Genomic DNA, 20,232 nt, shown 5'->3' on the forward strand with positions numbered 1-20,232 from the left:
CAGGTTCTATTCTTGACTGCGGAGCAACCTTTTCTATCTTGACCTAAAGTGTTAGAAAGCTGGCCGGTATGCTGGCAGAGTACATACTTGGACAGTGAAAAAACAACTACACAGATGGGAGGGGTAGGAAGGAGACAGGCAAGGCAAAAACAATAAGGCAAGAGTATGCAAGAGGCATGTATTTGGACTAGATAATCTCTAAGGTAGGATCCAGGCAACCTTTGCACTATTTTGTGGCCATCCCTGGAATAAAGGGGTGGTGGCAGAAGGCAACTTTCAATAACTGTGCTGCTAAAGTTATCCTTTCTCCCAACTTGACTCCACTGCCTAGATCTCCACACCCTTTAGCATTAGTTATGAAGTCTTCCTTTCAGTTTTTCTACTTACTACTTTTTATCTCTTCCACAATGAAAGGATCAAATCTAATTTTATCAATACTTTCATCCAAACAATAAGTTTGGTAGATTTTCTGTACTTCTTCATGACGCAACACCATCTCAGTATCTGATAAGTCCGGTTTCAAAATTTTAAGGTTGAATTCATCTGTTGGTAGAAGACAGAAACACATTCTCTTGAAACACTATATTCTCTTCAAGTCAGGAGGTTGAAGTTATATATTTAAAGCTAGCTTAAGTCAAAATCACTAACTACCCCCACACCACAGCCACTCAGCTCTTGCACCTCACTCCATTCCAATAGGATCTATGCCAGGGCTGCACACTTCAGCCTTCCTGTAGATGTTGGACTACAACTCCCTCCATTCTTATTGGCTACTGCAGCTCATCTGAGTACTATTATTAATTGTGAGGGAATGAATTAACTGTTGACAAAGGTCCTGGTCAGGATCAGCCCACAAGCAAAGTAGATGGGGAGAAAAGAATCAAAGCTTAGGATGTTGCTGATGGTGTCTGCAGGCCTAGATCAGGGCCCAAATTTGGCCCACTAGCTGAGTGGCTATGGTACCCGCTAATGGACCAAATTTGGGCCCTGATCTAGGCCTGCAGACACCATCAGCAACATCCTCAGCTGCCTTTAGTCATGGAAAACGCATGCTTGGGTCTAGTAAGCTTTGATTCTTTTCTCCCCATCTGCTTTGGTTATGGGCTGATCCTGACCAAGACCTTTGTCAACAGTTATTTCATACCCTCACAATTAATAATAGTACTAATCACAAAAATGGCTGTTTAATACATTATAGTGACATCATACTGGCATACTAAGGTTTCCTTACCTACATCCAGGCAGAACTGCAAGACATGCACAGCTCCTTCCTGTCTCAAAAATTTCATGAAGCAAAACAGGAGATCCTGCTGATCTCTAATTTCCTTCAGATCCAGATTCAAGACCTGAATAAAAAGCAAAAATTGTAGCTTGTTTCCAGATATCTGCAAGATCACTATAATCAATTTATTTTAAAAAATACATCACAGCATTTAAACACTAAAAAAACCCAACAACAATACATGTTATTTCATGCTTACAGAGGGCTTCTTATTTCTGGGCTCTGCAAACTTCTGCAGAAAGGGAACCAAAGCAGAAGCAGGTTCTGTTGCTTTTTCAGGCTGCACAAAAAGAGTAAGTCAACTGAGCAAGGCCACGTGATTTCATGATCAGCATAATTTTATTCTGGGTCAGTACTCACTGGACTGTCATCAATGAAGATAAGCAGCAAGTGATTCACAGTATCCTAACAGAAGGGGGAAAACACATACTTAATACACAACAGGTGGAATCCAAACGTCATACACTTATCAAGGCTTTTCAGTCCCTCCTCTTATTGCATCTCCCAAAAGCCACCCCAAAGGTAGGGCTCCTGTACAGAACAACATTACATGAGGCACTGAAAAGCTGCTGTAGGAAAGGGAAAAAAGAATCAACATGCACACACCACACATACATGTGGAAGCATTTTGTAAGCACACATGGGCCTATTTCAAAGCCAGCCAGCATCTCTCTAATGCTTAGGTATGATGGAGCAACAAAACATACTTCTAAGATTTACCCCCAAACAGAGATTTATCCATACTGGACAAACCTGTATTCAGACTAAAGAGTTAAGAATACCAGGCAGGAGGGAAGAAGCTAGATGGGAGGAGAGCTGGTCTTGTGGTAGCAAGCATGACTTGTCCCCTTAGCTAAGCTGGGTACACTCTGGTTACATATGAATGGGAGACTAGAAGTGTGAGCACTGTAAGATATTCCCCTCAGGGGATGGAGCTGCTCCGGGAAGAGCAGAAAGTTCCCAGTTCCCTCCCTGGCTTCTCCAAGATAGGGCTGAGAGAGATTCCTGCCTGCAACCTTGGAGAAGCCACTGCCAGTCTGTGAAGATAATACTGAGCTAGATAGACCAATGGTCTGACAACGGTCTGACTATGGCAGCTTCCTAGGTTCTATGTAGATGTGACATGCGATGACACAACCCAGGTCCTGCTGCATTTAGCACAGAAGGATGGGATGAACCCTCTGCCTGTGCTTATGTTCCACCCGCTACCAACCGCGCTCGTGTGTGTGTGTTGGGGGGTTACTTTTGCTCACAGAGCCCCACTGAGATAAAAACAGCTTAAAAAGCAGGTTTGGGGGGAAGCATATGTGAAGGAAGCATTCAGCTCTCCCTCAGTCATGCTACACTTTGAACTTCTCATGCATATGTTTTCCACTAATTCAGCAGCAATGCCTGCCCCATATTCTGAAACCTGATAACATCATTCTGGAAAACAAGGAAAGAGAACAGTGAGTCAAGATGGCTAACTGTCAAAACATCCAAACAAAACTTATTTAGCAAAAATACACTAAAGGGTCATTAGAAGTTGGCACAATGAAACACCAGCAAGCAAGATGGAAGACAGGTTTCCTTACAGAAAGCAAGCTCTTGCTTTACAGCAGCAAATGCAGCCATCAATAATGACGCCCTCTGAATGCTTAATCAGTGCTAAAGTTGCAAAACTGAGCCACTTCCAAGCCACTGCTGTCATCTCTCTGAAAGCAAAAAAAAACCCCACTAAACACTTATTTCAAAACTCACCGGATCAGCTAAGAAATCCATGGAAGGAAGGAAAACAGAACGTGACAAGATTTCTCTTATAAGCAACGTGAGTGACCTGAAAGGAAGACAAGAGCTGATTTTATGCATTTCTGTCCTCTCCCACTTTCACATATACATGCCTATGTACACAAGTACATCAAAGACTATGGAGCTATCATAAAGTTAGCAGTCAATCCAAACTGGTGTCTAAAATCTCTCAACTGTTTAACATCATATTATATAAGGTGCTCTTGTACACAGCCCTTCAGAGTGCAGCTCTTTAACCCTTTCTGCCCAAAAAATTTACTGCAGAGTCCAATTTAAGACATCTGAAATGTGTGCTTGGCTTATCACTTGAGCTGAATATATATATATATATGAAAAGTTATGATGCTAGAGCAACATTATACATTAAGTCTGAAGAGCAGCAACCCTCCCTCTTCAACTATTCATGCCAAGTACTGGCGTTTCCCCCGAGTTGTTTCTGAGAACAACTGTGGAGCAGGAGCAGCCCAGGTACTGTCATCAGTTCCTCCTCAGATCTGGCCGGGGGGTGGGGGTGGGGTGCTTCCAGGGAGGGGTTGCTTTGTCCTACCAGTGAGGCCAAGACAACCACAGCTGCCACCATCAGCAATGGAGGAGGGCAACTACTTCAAGCTCCCTCATGTCAGAGTTCCAACTGCCACCCAACTAGTTGTCTCCAGGAAGAACTGCATGGCAGGAACAATCCCAAGCTCCTGACAGAGACACCAGCTACCACCCAGAGTCATTTCCTCCACCCACCACCCTCACTGCAGCTTGCAGTCACCTGAAAAGCCACTCCTAAGGGTCGAGGAATCCCTGGCACATAAGTGGGACTCAGCACAGGTGGCTGCCGACCATGGAGAGAGCTTCCACACAGTTCCTTGGAGCGCCACCTCCCCCTGCAGCCACCCACACTGCACTACACACTACTGCAGGGAGACCCTCTACCCTTGGGGACAGCTTTGGGGCTAATTCCAAGAGTTGCAGTAAGGAGGAAGGAGTGAAGACAATGACTTGCACTAGCACTCTTGCATGGATGCTAGCCATTGTCATCTGCTGTGTCCCTAGAGGTCGTCTGAGGAGGTTCCTGAAAGGTGGTTTATAATTATTCTATACTTATAATAAATGTGTAGAGAGAAACCCTACTAGCTGGAGATTAGGACCGTAGCTTTTCAATGCTCTAGTCTGGAAGGCAGACTTGCCTTCTCTTTTGGGGAGATTTCTTTATTCTTTAGGAAGAACAATGTGCAACTATTGAGGGATAAAGTATTACAAGAAACCACAATGGTGGCTCTAAAAGGGTGATGGACAAACCAGACTCGCAAATCCTGATGAACAGCCCGGTTCTTTCTTTTTAACTTTAACGTATTTCGACAGAGTACAGTACTGAAATACTGCAAATATAAGTTCATATTATACCTGCAGTCTGTTGCCTTTGGAGGCAGAACATAGGAGAAAAGAATTTCAGTAAGGTTCCTTAAATAATGAAGCTCATCTCTTCTACTTCTCAAGGCCACATGGAGCTCTGGTCCATATTCTTCTAAAGCAGCTTGCTGTAAATATTCAGCATTCTTCACTGCAGGTCAAGTGAAAATCAATTGAGTATTACTTTTGGTAACAGTGTGGAATACAAGCATACATTATGAAGGACTGAGTTGAAGGAATATACTTTGAACCAGAAAAATCACACAAAGTAATAGTTTTAAGTAGCAATTCCTAGTTATACTTTGAGAGTAGTTTTGCTGTAAAGAGCTAAACACTTACAGGCTCAAATTCCACAGGTATTTCTATAACAACTTCATTAGGGTTTTGCAGTAACTGACATGCTAGTTTGAAATAAGTACAATTTGTTTCCTAAAGGATTCTTTTTTCAGGATTTTAGCTCATTTAGTTTTATAGAGCAGCTTCCACCCCTTTAGTGGAGTGGTGCTCTATCAGCAGAAGTTCCTTCTGTTCACAGAAGGGGCATTGCATCCCCACAAGGGGTCCTATTTGCACAAGGACCCCTTGCATGAGTGCAACCTCCCTTCAATGAATGGGAGGAACTTCTGCTGATAGAGCATCACTCCATTAAAAGATGTAGATGCTGCCCATCATTAATATCATCTGCATTTTTCTCTTGCATGTAAAAAAAAACCCAGTCCAGTGCAACTGGCAAAAGATTAGGACTGACTGCCTAAGCACTTTAAGTCCCATCCAATTCAGGAGAATGTACTTTGAGTAAGCAGGCTTGGTGCTGTGCGGCACATCACCTCCCTGGCTTCTACTGTGTCATTAGGGGTCCCTCCTTCAGCCATTGTGACTAGAGCTGAATGAAGTGGGAATCTGGGGAGCCAAGTTTGGGAACACCATCCATAGACCACACAATTTGCTACAGACCTCACTTTTGCACATTTGTGCCTAAAACCAGCACTGGAATATGCCTGGAAGCTATACAGGGAAAATCACAGGCAACATTTTAATGCTGCAGAATCATCATCATCACCATCACCACCACAAACTGTAATGTTACCTTTCTGTCTGGCTTTAGCTATTACTTCTATATGTTTCATGGCTGCCTTCAGCATTTTCTTTGTTATAATAGTTGGAATATCCACCTGAAGAACAAGCAGAAAGGGGAGGAAATTATCTTTCTATTACCACTAGGAAAGATTACTATGAATGATATGCATCATTTGTGTAAATTTATTAAGTAGTGCTCTAGTTGCATAGTTAAAAACTTGTCAGAGAATACCAAGAGGGTACTGAAGAGACTAGCCTCCATGAAAAAGAAATGTACTAATTATAAATGGGTTTTAAGAGACTAATGATCTGTTTTTAATTATAAAAAGTAAAAGAGTTTAAACCAAACTTGTATACAAAGCATAGAAAAGCCCAGCCTTTAATATTTCTAGTTCCAAAAGACGATGAAAGGAGACAATTTTTATAAGAACATTAACTAAACTTGACTGCTGAAACAATTTGATTCCATGAATTTGTCTGAAGTGTACGTGTCCCAATATACAGAACTGTGTGAAAAATGGCAGTTTGTAGTTCTGGTGGTCACTTCTACCCTCACACAAATAGGCTTCACGCATATGCAGAAGCCCAATTGGAAGCAGTGTTCTCTCTTTTTTTCATCTGTGTGCTGAATGAGTTTTGTTCTGGGCGGCAGTAGCAAGGCAGTGTGTGCTCATGTGCATTCAGATGGGGCCTTCCTAATTCAACCTGAGCAGGATCTAAAACTGACTGAGCGGACAACAAAAAACTTGTGAGAGCAGGCATGTAAGCAAGCCTACTCATTCACATGTCATTTGTACCGGAAATCTTTGCCATTTTGTGTTTTAGGAACTTTGAGGGGATGACTTCAGGGAAGCTTCCATGACCAATTCTACTTTGTGAGGCCACTCTGTACTATCCGCCACACCATCAGTCTGAGGGTGTGAATGTCCAGGTGTGTCAGAGAGCTCTGATCCTGAGTTAGGAGAGGAGGATGACTCGGTAAACAATAGTAAGTATTGCTGGAGAGTCAGAGACGGTGGGGAAACCAGGGCCTCCTGAGCCACCAAGGTGTGATCAGAATGCAGGAGGCTCCGTCTTCTCATATCATTTGCAAAATCTATAGTAGGAGTGGAATCGGTGGGGACATGTACAGGAGGTGGGTGCCCCAATGAAGAGCAAATGCATCTCTTAGTGAATCACTGTGTATTCTGTTGGGGTGCAAAGAGGTCTATTGGCAGTGTGCTCCAGTCCTGGAAAACAACACAGGGATCTTGGGTCTATATGCCATTTGTGGTCTACTGAGGCAGTCCTGCTTAGAGAGTCCATCCACTTGTTTTCTTTTCCTTTTATGTGAATAGCCATGAGAGAGCTTCCATCGAATTGCCTTCTCAAATGAGAAAGGTGGGATGAAACAGCCACTGAGACCCTGTACCAGCCTGGTGGTTGAGGTATGCTTTTGTTGTAGTGTTGTCTGTTCTTCAAAACCTAAAGGCCCCATATGTAAGGGGCGAAACATCTGAGGGCTCTGAAGACTGCTAGCAGTTCTAAGTAATTTCTGTAATTGATGCTTTCCGAGTGGAACCATAGGCCCTTGACCATCCTGTCTTGGAGGTGAGCTCCACAACCTGTGGTTGAAGCATCTGTGGTGATCCAAGTTGTTGGTGAGTTGAAGTTCATGTAGTTCCTGAGGTTTGGTGCATGGGTCCACCAACTGACTGCACAGCACACCTGTGGGGGGATGGTGAAGGTTATGGACTGACGCTGAGAGTGTGGGTTGAAGTTATCTTTGTAATACTCTTGTGCGCAGCTGGGCATAACATAGAACTGACATCGCAGATGCCATGAGGCCTTAGTGAACCACCAGGGCTGTGTGGCAAGGGTGATGGAGACAAGTAGCCAGGCTGCTGATAGACTGTATCTGATCTGAGGGGAGAAAGAGTCTGTTGTACCAAGTAGAAGATTATGCCTAGAAACTTATGAAGGTGGTCAGGGTTAATTGGGATTTTTTGTGGCTGATCCGTAGACCTAGGGCAGTAAGGAGATCAAGGGTATGTCATATATTGTTGGACAATTGTTCTTGGGATTCTCCTGTAATAAGGCAGTCATCCAAAAATGGGAAGATCTGGACACCCTGTTCTTGTAAATGTGCAACCACCACAGCCATGCACTTCATGCACACAAGGTGCAGTAGAAAGGCTGAAGGGCAAGGGTTTGAGTTGGAAGGGTAGAAATTTTGTGTGTAGCGAGAGAATTGAGATACAGTATGATAATAAGCACCCTCAAGGTCTACTGACACAGTCTATTGACACAAACCAGGTACCCTTGAGGAGCATAGGAAAGATGGAGGAGATAATGAGCATCATGAACTTCTTGTTTGTTAGGAAGGTGTTTCGATCTCTGAGGTCCGTGATGGGGCAAATACCACCAGCTCTTTGGGGGATGGTGAAGTACCGGGAGAAGAATCCTGTGGTAGGATTTCCCCTAATCAGTTTGATGGTGTCTCTTCCCAGAGTTCTATGGATGGATGGATGTCTGATTGATTCCAGTCTAGGGGATAAGAAACAAATTCTATGGTGTATCAAATTCAAATTACGGTGGGCACCCACTTGTCAGATGTGATGCTCTCCCACGAATCCAGATAGGGCCTCAGGTTTGTTCCAAAACTATAAAACTCAGAGTCTTGTAGTGTAGGCGGAGGGCTTGACTTTGGGCTGTTGTGCCTTGCTGAGAGAGTATTGCTGTTTGCAGTATGGGGCCATTTTGGACTGCTCCAAGGAGGACTGAATTCCAGGGCGAAAGGATGAACTCTTGGCCTGCTTATTGCCCTTAGTGAACCTACATGATGACTGGATGTACATGATCAAATTAGCTGTGTTTTGCAGCTCTTGAATGCGTTCCATGGCTTCATCAGTTCTGTCTCCAAAGAGTGCTTTGCCATCAAAGGGGAGATTCTGATTCTTGTTTCGGAGATTCTGATTCTTGTTTCAGGTGCCAAGTTGAAAGAACGCATCCAGATATGGCAATGTAAGGTTACTGCTGCTGACACAGAACATGCTGTGCAGTCTGTAGCATGGCATAAGGTGTGGAATAGCTGTTTAGAAAGCCTACACGCTTCCTTCTGTATAGCCAGTGCAGATTCCTTCTTGTCAGATGGAATATAATCCAAGAATGGCATGGGTTTTATACAAAGGAAAATATTATATTGGGACATACACATCTGGTAATTGGCAGTCATGGGATTGAATGTAGACATGAAGTAAATACACCTCTCAAGGGAGTCCAGTTTTCTCCCTTCCCTGTCTGAAGGAGCGGAAAGTTCTCTGTTCCTTGATCTAGACTAAGCTGCCTCTCCTAAAATAGAGTTGGGAGCAGGGTGTTAGAAACTGATTGTCTTCCACCTGAACTTTGTACAAAAAATCCTCTTTTTTTGGAGGCTGGCAGTAGTACAGCTGGCTTCCAGCAGGTCTACATAATGTCTATTAAAGCTGGGATCATAAGCAAAAATATGGAGTGTGTTGTGTCAGAATCAATGGGGCCAAATATTGGATCCGGGGAGGGATTTGGAGGCTCTTTAGTGTGAATGCCCAACGAGGTAGCCATACGTATTACTTGTTCAGAGAATAGTGTTAGGTCTTCGGATGGCAATGGAGGCTTTGAGTCTTCAATCCAATCAAATGGCATTGAATCAGACAGCAGATCCTTTGATGGTTCTCCTTCTGTATCATCATTGTCTATGTGTGAAACTGGGTCTGAAGTTTTTATTTATTTAAAATATTTATATACTACCCAAAATGAGTTTCCCTCCGTGTCTTCCTGTTGTGGCTGCGGTAGGGGACGTCCCGACAGGAGGCTAGGTGTTGGGTTCAAAGGCGTTGGGTGTGTAGTTGTCTTATTTTTAGGATCTGTATTGAATGTCTTGGTAGGAGCTGGGTCCCATTATGGTGAGCTCCTGTTTTGGTACTGTGTGGAACTCCTGCCTCAGGACTGGGACCGGTACTGTCTTGGGGATTGAGATCTAGATATTGTGTGGAACTCACTAGATTAACAGCTCCAAGAGTTGTATCTTTCAGGATGTCGGGTTCAACAATGACTGTAGGGATAGAGACAGTTATAATATTGATTCTGATTAGTGACGCTATAGCAGTCAACAAAAAATGCACACAGAGATCTGGAGAATACAGCATTGGGGACCGACAGCAGTTGTAGCTGCACTCCTACAGCGAGTACATGTATCTTTGCTGCTTCCAATACCAAGTTGTAATCTGGCTACTCTGGTTCAGGCAACCTTGGGGGATGTTCTGGCTCTTTGGGGTGAGCAGGATTGGGTTCATAATCTGGAACCTGATCCAGTTTGGAGGTCAACCCTGGAGTGGAACTTTCCAATTTGCTTCCTTCCAACACTGAACACCTTGGGGATGTAGGTTCCAGAGACTTGACCAGTGATGCAGGTGGCTTCGGGTTCGACACGGCCAGTGTTGGTACCAACTGCTTCTTATGTATCTTTAGAAGCTTCAAAACCGGCTTAAGTCTTTGTGAAGCCATAGAACGGACTAGCGATTGACCCTGGACGGCTGGAAGAGTTCTTCCTTTTAGGTGACTAGTTTGGGGGAAGCTGCTTCTCCTTTATGCAGAGCAGTAGCATGACAGTGGAGGAGCTTGCTATCAGAGAGGGGGTGCTCAGTGTTGGAACCTACGGGTTCGGTATCTTAGCCAGACCCGAAGGAAACAGGACTGAAGTGTCCGGTTTTCCCCCATCTTCAAGTAATAGGGGCCTGTCCTAATAGGGCCCTGTCCTGATGGCGTAAGGTGAGCTGATGGTGTGAGCGACACAAGGATGAGTGGTCCAGAGGCTGCCATAGCTGAGAGTGTAGAAAGAGACCTTTCCCACAATAAGGCCTGAAGCCAAGATGCTTGTTTCCAACAGGCCTGTTTAGTGAATTTCTGGCAGTGGGAGCAATTGTCTACAATACGTTCTTCTCCAAGACAAACTAAACAGCGCTGGTGGCAGTTGGAAGACAGTAATTTAGCTCTGCACTGCGTGCACCTTTTAAACACAATCTTTGTCACCATACAATAGGTGGTAAGAGATTCCTCCATGCAGGGAAGTGGGAGGAAGGGTACTAAGGAAATAAAACGCCAAACAGTAAGATAGAGCAGTAGAAATAAAAGAGAGGAAGAAAAAAATGGAAATAAAAGAACAGAAGCAGTCGCTTATCAAAAGAAGTTCCCAATCAAATGAAGCAAAGTAAAGGGTGCAGCAGATGATGAAAAACTGAGGACATAATGGTTGGGAGCCTCGTTTTGGATAGAGTGGGATGGGGCTACTGCCAACAAGAGAAGCAAGACAGCTTGGAAGGCTCCTGATCATTTATTTGTAGTACAGGGACCACTAAGAAGAACATTCACTGTTAAAGTATAAAGGACTATGTGTTTGTGTTTGAGTGTGTGTCTCAATATGTGTCTGCATGACATGTGGGAGGATATAGACTTAAACTTGTCTACAAAAACACTGTCTTACCCCACAGAAGGGTATTGTACAAGCGGCTAGTGATCTCCGCTGGAGAACTGCCAGCATCATCAGACACTTTACAGTTTCTGAGATATTTTACAGTATACAACTGTTAAACTGATATAAAACAGAGTTTATCTACAGAGCAGATAGACTCCCTCTATCAAGTCCCATTAAAATTATATGAATTACATTGTAATTCCTAAACCTTATAAAAGTGTGACTAATCCAGATTCATATTGTCCAATAGTTTTGATTAATCAAGATTAAAATCTGGACAACCATTTTAGCTAAAAGATTTAAGATTCCCTCTTAAACTGATGGCCAGACAGGCTTTGTTCCTGGCAGAAGGTTATCAGCTAATATTAAACATTTAGTTTGTATTATTGGAAGATTTGACTATACTAAAAAGGAAGGTGCTTTAATTTTCTTAGATGCTCAAAAAGCATTTGACGATTTGGAAAGAACTTATTTAATTTCTGTACTAAAGGCCTTCAATATAGCTGACACTCAACCTTGGCATACACATGGAAAAAAGAGTGGAAAGAGGGTTAAATCCTTATATCTGTGGGGCAGGGGGTGGCTGGAAATTACCTCGGTTATTTCTGGCCACAATTTTGTCAAACGGAGCCATTTTGTGGCTCATAAAGTTTTTTAAAAGTTTTTCTCTTCAAAAAAATAAAGAATTTGGACTTCTGGGGGGCACCACTGGATCGCTGGATGTCCGCGAAGTATGGCAGGGCACTTTATTTCACCCTTTTTGACCATTTTTGCTGGTTTTTTGCAAGATTTTCAGGACTCCAGGAAGCTAACCCCCGCAATCCCAGAATGAATGACTCTGTATTTGCAGTTTCACTATCTGTGGTAATAGCAGAGAACGGAAGCCCTGTGAGTAGAGGTCCACCTGTATTTATAAGTCTGGTTAAAATAGTTGTTGGAGATGTCAAAGCCCTAAAGCCAGCATTTACCATTTGTTTTGGACTTGTCTTTTAATTACACAGTTCTGGTTGAATGTTCTCAATATTTAAAAAAGAGTTAGGCTACATCTCAACATATAATCCTAAAACAGTCCTTTTGGGTTATGTCAAAGAGGTAGCTTTAGAGGATGATTTAGAGTTTTTTGTGTGTGTTTATCACCGTTTATCCTCAGCTGCAAGACTCTGTCTCATATTTTTGGAAATATTCATATACACCTTCTTTAACAGATTGATATAAACGTATTTGGGACAGTGCACTCCTTACAAAATTAACTTATTTTAGAAGATCAGAAGTGAATGTAAAAGCAGATAATTTTACAATGATTATGTTTATTATTTTTTGGAACTCAAAATTTAATGACAATGTACTCCCTTACTCTTTATTTTCTATTTGTAATTGTACGGTGTATTCTTTGTTATAGTTTGTTATACACCAATTGGCTCAGCCTAAATCTGTATTGGAGACTGAAAGGCTTAAACCTTAGGTGGCTATGATACCTGTTCATGAAGCAAAAAACTCTGATTAAGGGAATTATGAACTCTGTGTGAACTAGTTAGACTCTGGGAAATGACAATTTGATGGGATTTGTTTGTGATCACTCTGTGATAGTGTTTTTACTGTGTATATGTGTGTATACATATATAACCGCCCTGAGCCGTATCAGAAGGGCGGTATATAAATCTAATAAATAAATAAATAAATAATATATGTTTTGTGTGTGTATATCTATATCTCTAGATAGATAGATATCTCACAGCTTGAAGTTGATTTGCATTAGAGCCTTGAAATTCTGCACTTTGTGAGGGAATACCTTTTTATTATGCTTATTCTGTAAACCAAATGATTGAGCTGGTAAGGCATATGTCACATATAGCTCCCCAATTTGCCTTATTCCCCTCCCTGTCTTCTTACTTCCCCCCCCTCCTCCGCTCAGTTGTTGAAGGTGCTTGTAATTGGAATAGAAAAAGACCAGAGACTGCAGTTTTAGCTGGCATGTTTTGATCTATAGAATAAAAGTGACACCTTTGCTACACATGCTAGTAAACAAGGCGTATTCCAAATGATAAGGACTTGCTAACGAAAACAGTCTGGATGAGCCATCCTGGTCTACAGAAACAGTTTGTCATGTGATATGGATGGACTCATTTTTACAGTGTGTTCAGGATATGGATGAGGAATGTTTATTCTTGAGCAGGAGCTTTTAGAACCAGCTATGAGGGGGCTTTTTGACTCAGAGCCTGCTTGATTGCTGCTGCGCTTTAGTTCACAGTCTTACTAGCTATCAAGCTGGCATGATTCCGTGACAGACTGAGCCCTTACTGTTTCCGCAGGAGAAGAACAGAGAGAAACAGACTGACCAGTACATGCAGGACTGGTGTTCTGATACACATCTACATTCGCGGCCCAAGCTCATCGAACTCCAGCCAGCTACTGCCAGTTTTCATCAAGCCACATCACGACTCAGTAATATGAGTGCCTTGTTTGAGTCATGATGCTGCCCTCTCATCTCCCACCCTTCTACTTCCATCCCATCCCCCACCCCCCGGCTGTACTTTCTCTCCACAATGCTAGATATTGTTAGGAATTGCTAGCCTCTGAAACTATATACATATACACACGCCACCTCATGTAACTTTCTTGTAATGCCTTTATTTAGCTTAAGTAAACATTTCAAAATACAGTCTGTGCTTTTTGCGTCCTCTGCCAAAAACTGCTGCATCTTGCAAAGCAACCAGAGGGCTCCAAGAGGGTAGTGTTTTCACTCTTTGACTCAGCGTAGCTCCAGAGCATACATGGATTTCAAGCTATTTTATTTGCAAATTGGGCAGGTCCTTAAAAGTTGGTCTGAAAGGATCTTAAATTTGTGATACTGGAACTGGGCAGGTCTCTACTTTAACAGAGATGTTAAACTGACCCTTTTGATATATTGGCCAAGTATCCAGCTCTTGGCTGAGGTATCTTAAATTAACCCTTCAAGAGACTGAGCAAGGCTTTCCAAAAGCTTTTAAATTGGTGCACACTGACATCTAGTGGCATAACAGAATCTTTCACAGAATTTGTTCTTGTTAACAAGGTCTTCTGAGTCAACTACCTCTGTGAGCATAACAAGTTCTATTTTTGAATTAAAATATTTTTTTTCATTGGATTTTTTTTTAAAGTACCAAAATCAGAAGTCGCAGAAGGAATTTTAGTTGCAGACTGATCTGGTTCTCCTTGGGGTGTGTGGGGGCAGGGGTGGAATTATAATTATAGGGATGTAAGAGTCATGACTAACTTGCCTCACTGATTTCAGTGGTGCTTAGTCATGACTAACTAGTCTGGATGCTGCCCATCCATTAAATAACCTTTGTTTTGTATACCAAGACTTTATTCTGTAAATGGAAGGAGTTTCGATTCATAGAAGATAAGTTCTGGTCATAGATTGGATGCTTCCAAAAGCAGAAGCTCCCTTACTTCATGGAGCAAGTACTTAGGATATGACCCTATGTTACCACCTTCCCCCAAGATCTCACTTTAAAAGGACATCCTTTTTATTCAAACACGGTAGCACTACTGTATTACCTTGTAAATCCTGCGAATTAATACAGACGCAAAAAACCGCAATGTTATTCTAAGTTCATCCACAAACGATTCATCATCAGTTATATCCCTGCAAAATTCCAAAGCAAAGCATAGTGTAAAAATCAGAAATGATCAGAAAAAGATATGAATATATCTCTTCAAACTATAAAACGAGAGCAGAGCAGACCTGGAAAAGAACACTTCACAAACCTTCACATCAAACACGCACCAAATCTTCAGCGTGAAAGAAATCAAAAGGTATTTTAAAATATTTGCATCAAGGGACATGCAGAGCACAAAACACTAGTCAGAGCATAATATACTAACACCATCACTTCCAGATTCTCAAATCAAAATTAATTTTTCATTCCCAATTGATAAAAGCAACTACATTTAGTAACCTAATTCAATTCATATAATGAGAACACACTAGTCATTGGTATTATATACTCTCAAAGTCTACTAAGCTAAGAAGAGAACTCCCAAAATGTCCCTAATTTTAATAAGGCACAAAATAGGTATTAGGCTCCCTCTGGTGTTGCACTGAAGCGGAGTTTTGAAAAACAAAACCAAGCAATTGTTGTCCAGACATTAAAGATATGCAAGTTTAGGAATAGGGCTTCCAAATGAATTTTCCTAACCTTATCATTGTGGGTGATTTCTTCCCTCTACCCCCACAAAAAAGCAAAAAGCATTCCTTTCAAGTGAGCAGGTCAATCACATGGACCAACTTTGTCATGACACAAGAAGTGAGTGAGACTACAGCAGCTCAAATTCCCCTTGGATGAGAATTTCAATATTCTTAGAATATAAAAATGTTCTTCCAAATTAACCTGGTGAGAGATATAAGATGCATGTTCAGGGAGGAAAAACATGCAAATTAATAGGCCTGTGCACTGCGCAAAATATCAGATAAACTCCGTTCTGATCCAAGCCAAAAGGAAGATAGTTGGATTAATATGGGCCTCTCCCAACTATCAGGATAGTAACTGGATGCGAATCAACTCAATCATTTACTGAAAATATGTCAAACATGGCACTTGATTCCTCTCCCCTGCCTTCCTCTGCTCTCTCCCTGTTTTTTTTAAGCCCCCCAATATGAACAAAAAGTTACTTAACTATTCCAAAAGCAGTCAGATTCTAACACATACATGTTTTCAATGCATACTCACTTCATCATCATCATCATATGTATTTCTCTTGAAATACAAATGATGGGAGTTGCTAACTCTGGTCAAGAGCATTTCATTCACTCTCACACACGCAAGCAGAAACATCCCATCCTGCTAAATGGTTCTGCTTGACACATGTTTGTTATCAGAGAAAAGGGCTAGGAAAACTAAGACATTTCTCTTAGCAGTTTTTTTGGACTGCACATTTACTTCATCCTACCCACACTGGCCCTTTCTCAATGGGAAATCATGAGTAAGAGCCTTATGAAGACTGCATGTCCGATGGGAGGTGCCAAAAGACATATCAGAAATGCATATAATTACGGAACGATAGGGCACAATTCTCATTAAGTTAGCCCTGCTAACTGAGCAAAGAGACATCTTTTAAAGTGGTGATTCTTTTATATTTAGCAGGGGGAGAGAAACTGGCCCTATCCAACCCCAGCACAGCATCCCTCCAGTGGTGGCTGTTGGTGTCTCTCTTATGTTTATTTTTAGATTGTGATCCCTTTGAGGAAGGGGGGGGATCTTATTTATGTATTTATTTTTCTATGTAAACCACTTTGAGAATTTTGTTGACAAACAGTATATAAATATTTGTAGTAGTAGGTTTATTGATTGATTGATTGATTGATTGATTGATTGATTGAAACTTCTTATATACCACTTCCTCCAAAGACTCTAGGCAGTGAACAGAAATACCAACAATCATTTTTAAAAAAAAATATTGAAGGGCAAACACCTGGCAAAACAAGTATGTCTTAAGAGACATCTTAAAAGCAGCCAGGGAGGGGGGCTGAACGAATGGTGAGGGAGAGTGTTCCAAAGAAGAGGGGCAGCCACCGAGAAGACCCTCCTATGGGAAAATTATATCAATTTATTGCCTCTCAGAGAGATCAGTTGTTTTGCATTTAATATTAATAGTTTCAGTATAGGGAGTATTGGTCCTGAAATGCCTATCAGCATTATCTGACTGCATAGGCCTACAAATTCCAAACAGTTAAAAGCAGGAGTCAATGGTATTGTCTACAATTAGTATACAAGTTTTGTAGGAAAACAACACTGTAGAAAATCTTACCTGTACCAAGGATCAACAAAATTTTCCAAGACTAGTTCAAAAACCTGTGTACGACAATCACATTTAACATTAAATTATGCATTAAAGAATTCTCACAGAAAGAGATGATGATGATGATAATGACTAAATATCCTTTAGGTCAGTATTTTAAAACCATCCAAGATCAGGAGAGGAGGTCTTGTGGTAGCAAACATGACTTGTCCCCTTAGCTAAGCAGGGTCTGCCCTGGTTGCATTTGAATGGGAGACTAGAAGTGTGAGCACTGGAAGATATTCCCCTCAGGGGATAGAGCTGCTCTGGGAAGAGCAGAAGGTTCCCAGTTCCCTCCCTGGCTTCTCCAAGATAGGACTGAGAGAGATTCCTGCCTGCAACCTTGGAGAAGCTGCTGCCAGTCTGTGTAGACTATACTGAGCTAGATGGACCAATGGTCTGACTCAGTATATTGCAGCTTCCTATGTTCCTATCAGAGGAGAAGGAACTACTTTTCTCCCCACTTCTAAAAAATCCCAAAGCCTCAAAAGGAAAATTTATTGTATGCATATTTGGGCATGGTTTTCATGAACACTCAGTTACCATGCCCGGTGGATGAAATAAAAAAGGGGTGACTGTTGCATCGCAGAAATGGAATTCTCTGCATTTGGAAAGGCAGCAGCCTTTCTCTTGTGGACCCTGAATAATAAAGAGTTGCCATGTCCCAGATAAAGGAGATAATTATCGAGATGTAAAGGCGATAACCCAGGAACTCAGATGAGGTACTCAGTCCTGTACAGGAGGGGCACACATAACTGGGTATGATGGTCAGAGGTGTAGCCCAAAAAGTACACCGGGGCATTTAAAAAGCAATACAGAGTGCAGTTTAGGAAGACTGTGCACCCATGATTATACACATCAAAACTGTGTTAGGAAGGTGATGGCACATTAACCTTTTTCAGGTATTCTACTTGTCCATTTAGTATCTACAATATGAGCAACAGGTCAGAGGAATTCATTACCCCACTAATGGAGTGAATGTATAATAATGAATATGAGTCATACAGGTGCTGGTAGACAGATACCTCGGATAAGGATGCATCAACTTTAGAAGGAACTTTCAAATCCAACCATGGCTGATAATTTTCTAGCAATAATGCAGGCCTGAAGTAACAACAAGAAGGTTTTAAGCAGTGTTCCATTCATCTACCCTCAAACTAAAACATGGTTAGAAAGCTGAATACTCACCTATGCCTTTTACATTTGACTTTACCACACACAGTACAGCTATTACACTGGAGAAACAGTTCTTGCAGTTCTAACTGCTAAGAGAAGAAAAGAGTTCAATTCTTCAGAATGATTACTCAGAAGATTGCCCTGAGAAGACATTTTTAGTTGTATGTAAGTGAAATGAAAGTTGTCAGTGTCTTTGCGCAGAAATGCAGTTACTAATTTGCTTAAGAGGTGGAACAGAAAGACTGGCTTATGAATTCTATCACCATAAATGAGGCATGTGAATCACCAGCTGGCAACTTCAGCACACTTGCATATTTTGCATACTTTTTCAACCCAGGCTCCTTTTCTCAACATGTTCTCTTGTGTATCCCACTCCCCAAATATCTGAAACTGTTCCTTGTGAAAACACATTAAGCTTTCCAACTGAGACAGAGAAATACTCTGAAACAGAGGAAGTGGCGCAAAACTCAACTATTAAGTGAAAGATAAAAGGCTTTGCAGGATCTTCTCAGTTCTCACTTTTCTCACATCAGGGCTCTCTGAACTTTCCCTTTAAGGCACCAGCAGTTGCAGTGCCAACCTTTGGCTTGTGGTGGACAGCAGTGTTCCCTCTAAGGCATGTGCACATGCCTTAGAGGGAACATAAGTTTTTTGATGTCTGCTCAGTTAATTTTCAATCCCACTCAGGTTGAATCAGGAACGCCCCACTCTGAATACACGTGCCTTTACTTAATTCTTTTAAAAAGCTGCTGCAATGGCAGTAGCTGCGGGGGGGGGGGAACAGGGTGAGGGGCAAGTTCTCCCTTTTGCCCCCTAAAGATCGCCACTGCTGGCAGCAGGATGGGGCACGGCGGTAGCAGCTGGCTGCAGGGGGGAAGAGGGAAGAGTCAGTGCTCCCTTTTTTACCTCTAAGCCCTCTTTGCGGGTGGCGGCAAGCAACTTCCTCCTCCCTTCCTCCTAGGTGACTGCACAGCCGCCGGGCTCTATCTATCTGCAACCCATTTCCAGATTTTCTTCCATGTGGAAGGAATGTCCTCCCCCCCACTTCCTGCAGCCAGCCGCACCCCATCCCACTGCCAACAATGGCAATCTTTAGGGGGCATAAGGGAGGGCTTTCCCCTCGCATGGTTGCCCCCCCACCCAGTTACTGCCACTGCCACGGCTTTTTAAAAAATTAAAGTAAATGGGGAAAGACTTCCCTCTTACCCCCCTCCCTGCAGCTACCGCTGCCACTCTTCAAATTTTGCCGCCATAGGCAGATGCCTCCTCTAAAAAGGTAAAGTTGTGCTGTAGAGTCGGTGTCAACTCCTGGCAACCACAGACCCATGCAGTTTTCTTTGGTAGAATACAGGAGAGCTTTACCATTGCCATCTCTGTGCGGTATGAGATGATGCCTCTCAGCATCTTACTAAATCACTGCTGCCCGATATTGGCGTTTCCCATAGTCTGGGAAACATACCAGCAGGGATTTGAACCAGCAGCCTCTTGCTCCCTAGGCAAGTTACTTCCCCACTGCGCCATTAGGCCTCTGCGTTAATCCGCCCTTGAGAATATACCTCTTCTATAATAGTCTTATATACTCAGAACACCTTCAGAAGTCTCCACATTGGTGACAAACTAAGTATGCTCTGCAAGTACCACATCTAGAACAAAACTGCTAGGAAGTCAAATTTTAATATATGACCACACAACATTCCTACTGAAAGTGCAGCAAGGAGAAATTCGTATATAAGACATGAGTATCTAAAGAAAAAGGTCTTGTTTGAGGCATAGACACAACTAACAAGATCCAAATCTGGGCTTCAATACCAGAAGTGGGTCCACCCATACACACACTTTCACCTAAATCTGTGTGTGCACGCACACACACAGACAGCTTAAAACCAGACATGCATTTAAAGATGTAGATCTGCTTAGTCACACGTGGTAAGGCTCAAAATTCATGGAATATCAATAGATTATCTAAAATGGCAGACACAAAAAGGCCCATGGCCCTTTTAACATTGAAAGCCCACAACTAAGCAGTAGAGCACATTGTTTGCATACAGAAGGTCCCAGATTCAATCCCTAGAATCTTCAGGAAGGTCTGGAAAGACCCCATCTGAAATTCTGCAATGTCATTGCCAAGATAGTGTAAATAATGCTAAGACTAGAAAGACTAATGATCTGACTCAGTAAAAGGCAGATTAACATACAAACA

General features: G+C 42.2%; 1 protein-coding gene across 4 annotated transcripts in view; it reads right to left on the reverse strand.

Annotated features, from left to right (window-relative positions):
* The window catches only part of SNX14 (sorting nexin 14), a 61,398-nt gene that overhangs the window by 37,339 nt on the left and 3,827 nt on the right, over positions 1-20,232 (reverse strand). For 3 of the 4 annotated variants that reach the window (XM_053287212.1, XM_053287210.1, XM_053287213.1), the window contains 11 exons: positions 18,045-18,121; positions 17,882-17,960; positions 16,827-16,870; positions 14,577-14,664; positions 5,559-5,643; positions 4,466-4,622; positions 3,023-3,098; positions 1,643-1,687; positions 1,482-1,562; positions 1,232-1,346; positions 388-543 (listed from right to left, as the gene is read on the reverse strand). In XM_053287212.1, the coding sequence (XP_053143187.1) occupies positions 388-543; positions 1,232-1,346; positions 1,482-1,562; positions 1,643-1,687; positions 3,023-3,098; positions 4,466-4,622; positions 5,559-5,643; positions 14,577-14,664; positions 16,827-16,870; positions 17,882-17,960; positions 18,045-18,121 (1,003 nt within the window). The remainder of the gene's footprint in view (positions 1-387; positions 544-1,231; positions 1,347-1,481; positions 1,563-1,642; positions 1,688-3,022; positions 3,099-4,465; positions 4,623-5,558; positions 5,644-14,576; positions 14,665-16,826; positions 16,871-17,881; positions 17,961-18,044; positions 18,122-20,232) is intronic. The other variant, XM_053287211.1, reaches the window with a different exon arrangement.

The sequence above is a fragment of the Hemicordylus capensis genome, chromosome 1, assembly GCF_027244095.1.
Source record: "Hemicordylus capensis ecotype Gifberg chromosome 1, rHemCap1.1.pri, whole genome shotgun sequence".
Classification (NCBI taxonomy): Eukaryota; Metazoa; Chordata; class Lepidosauria; order Squamata; family Cordylidae; genus Hemicordylus; species Hemicordylus capensis.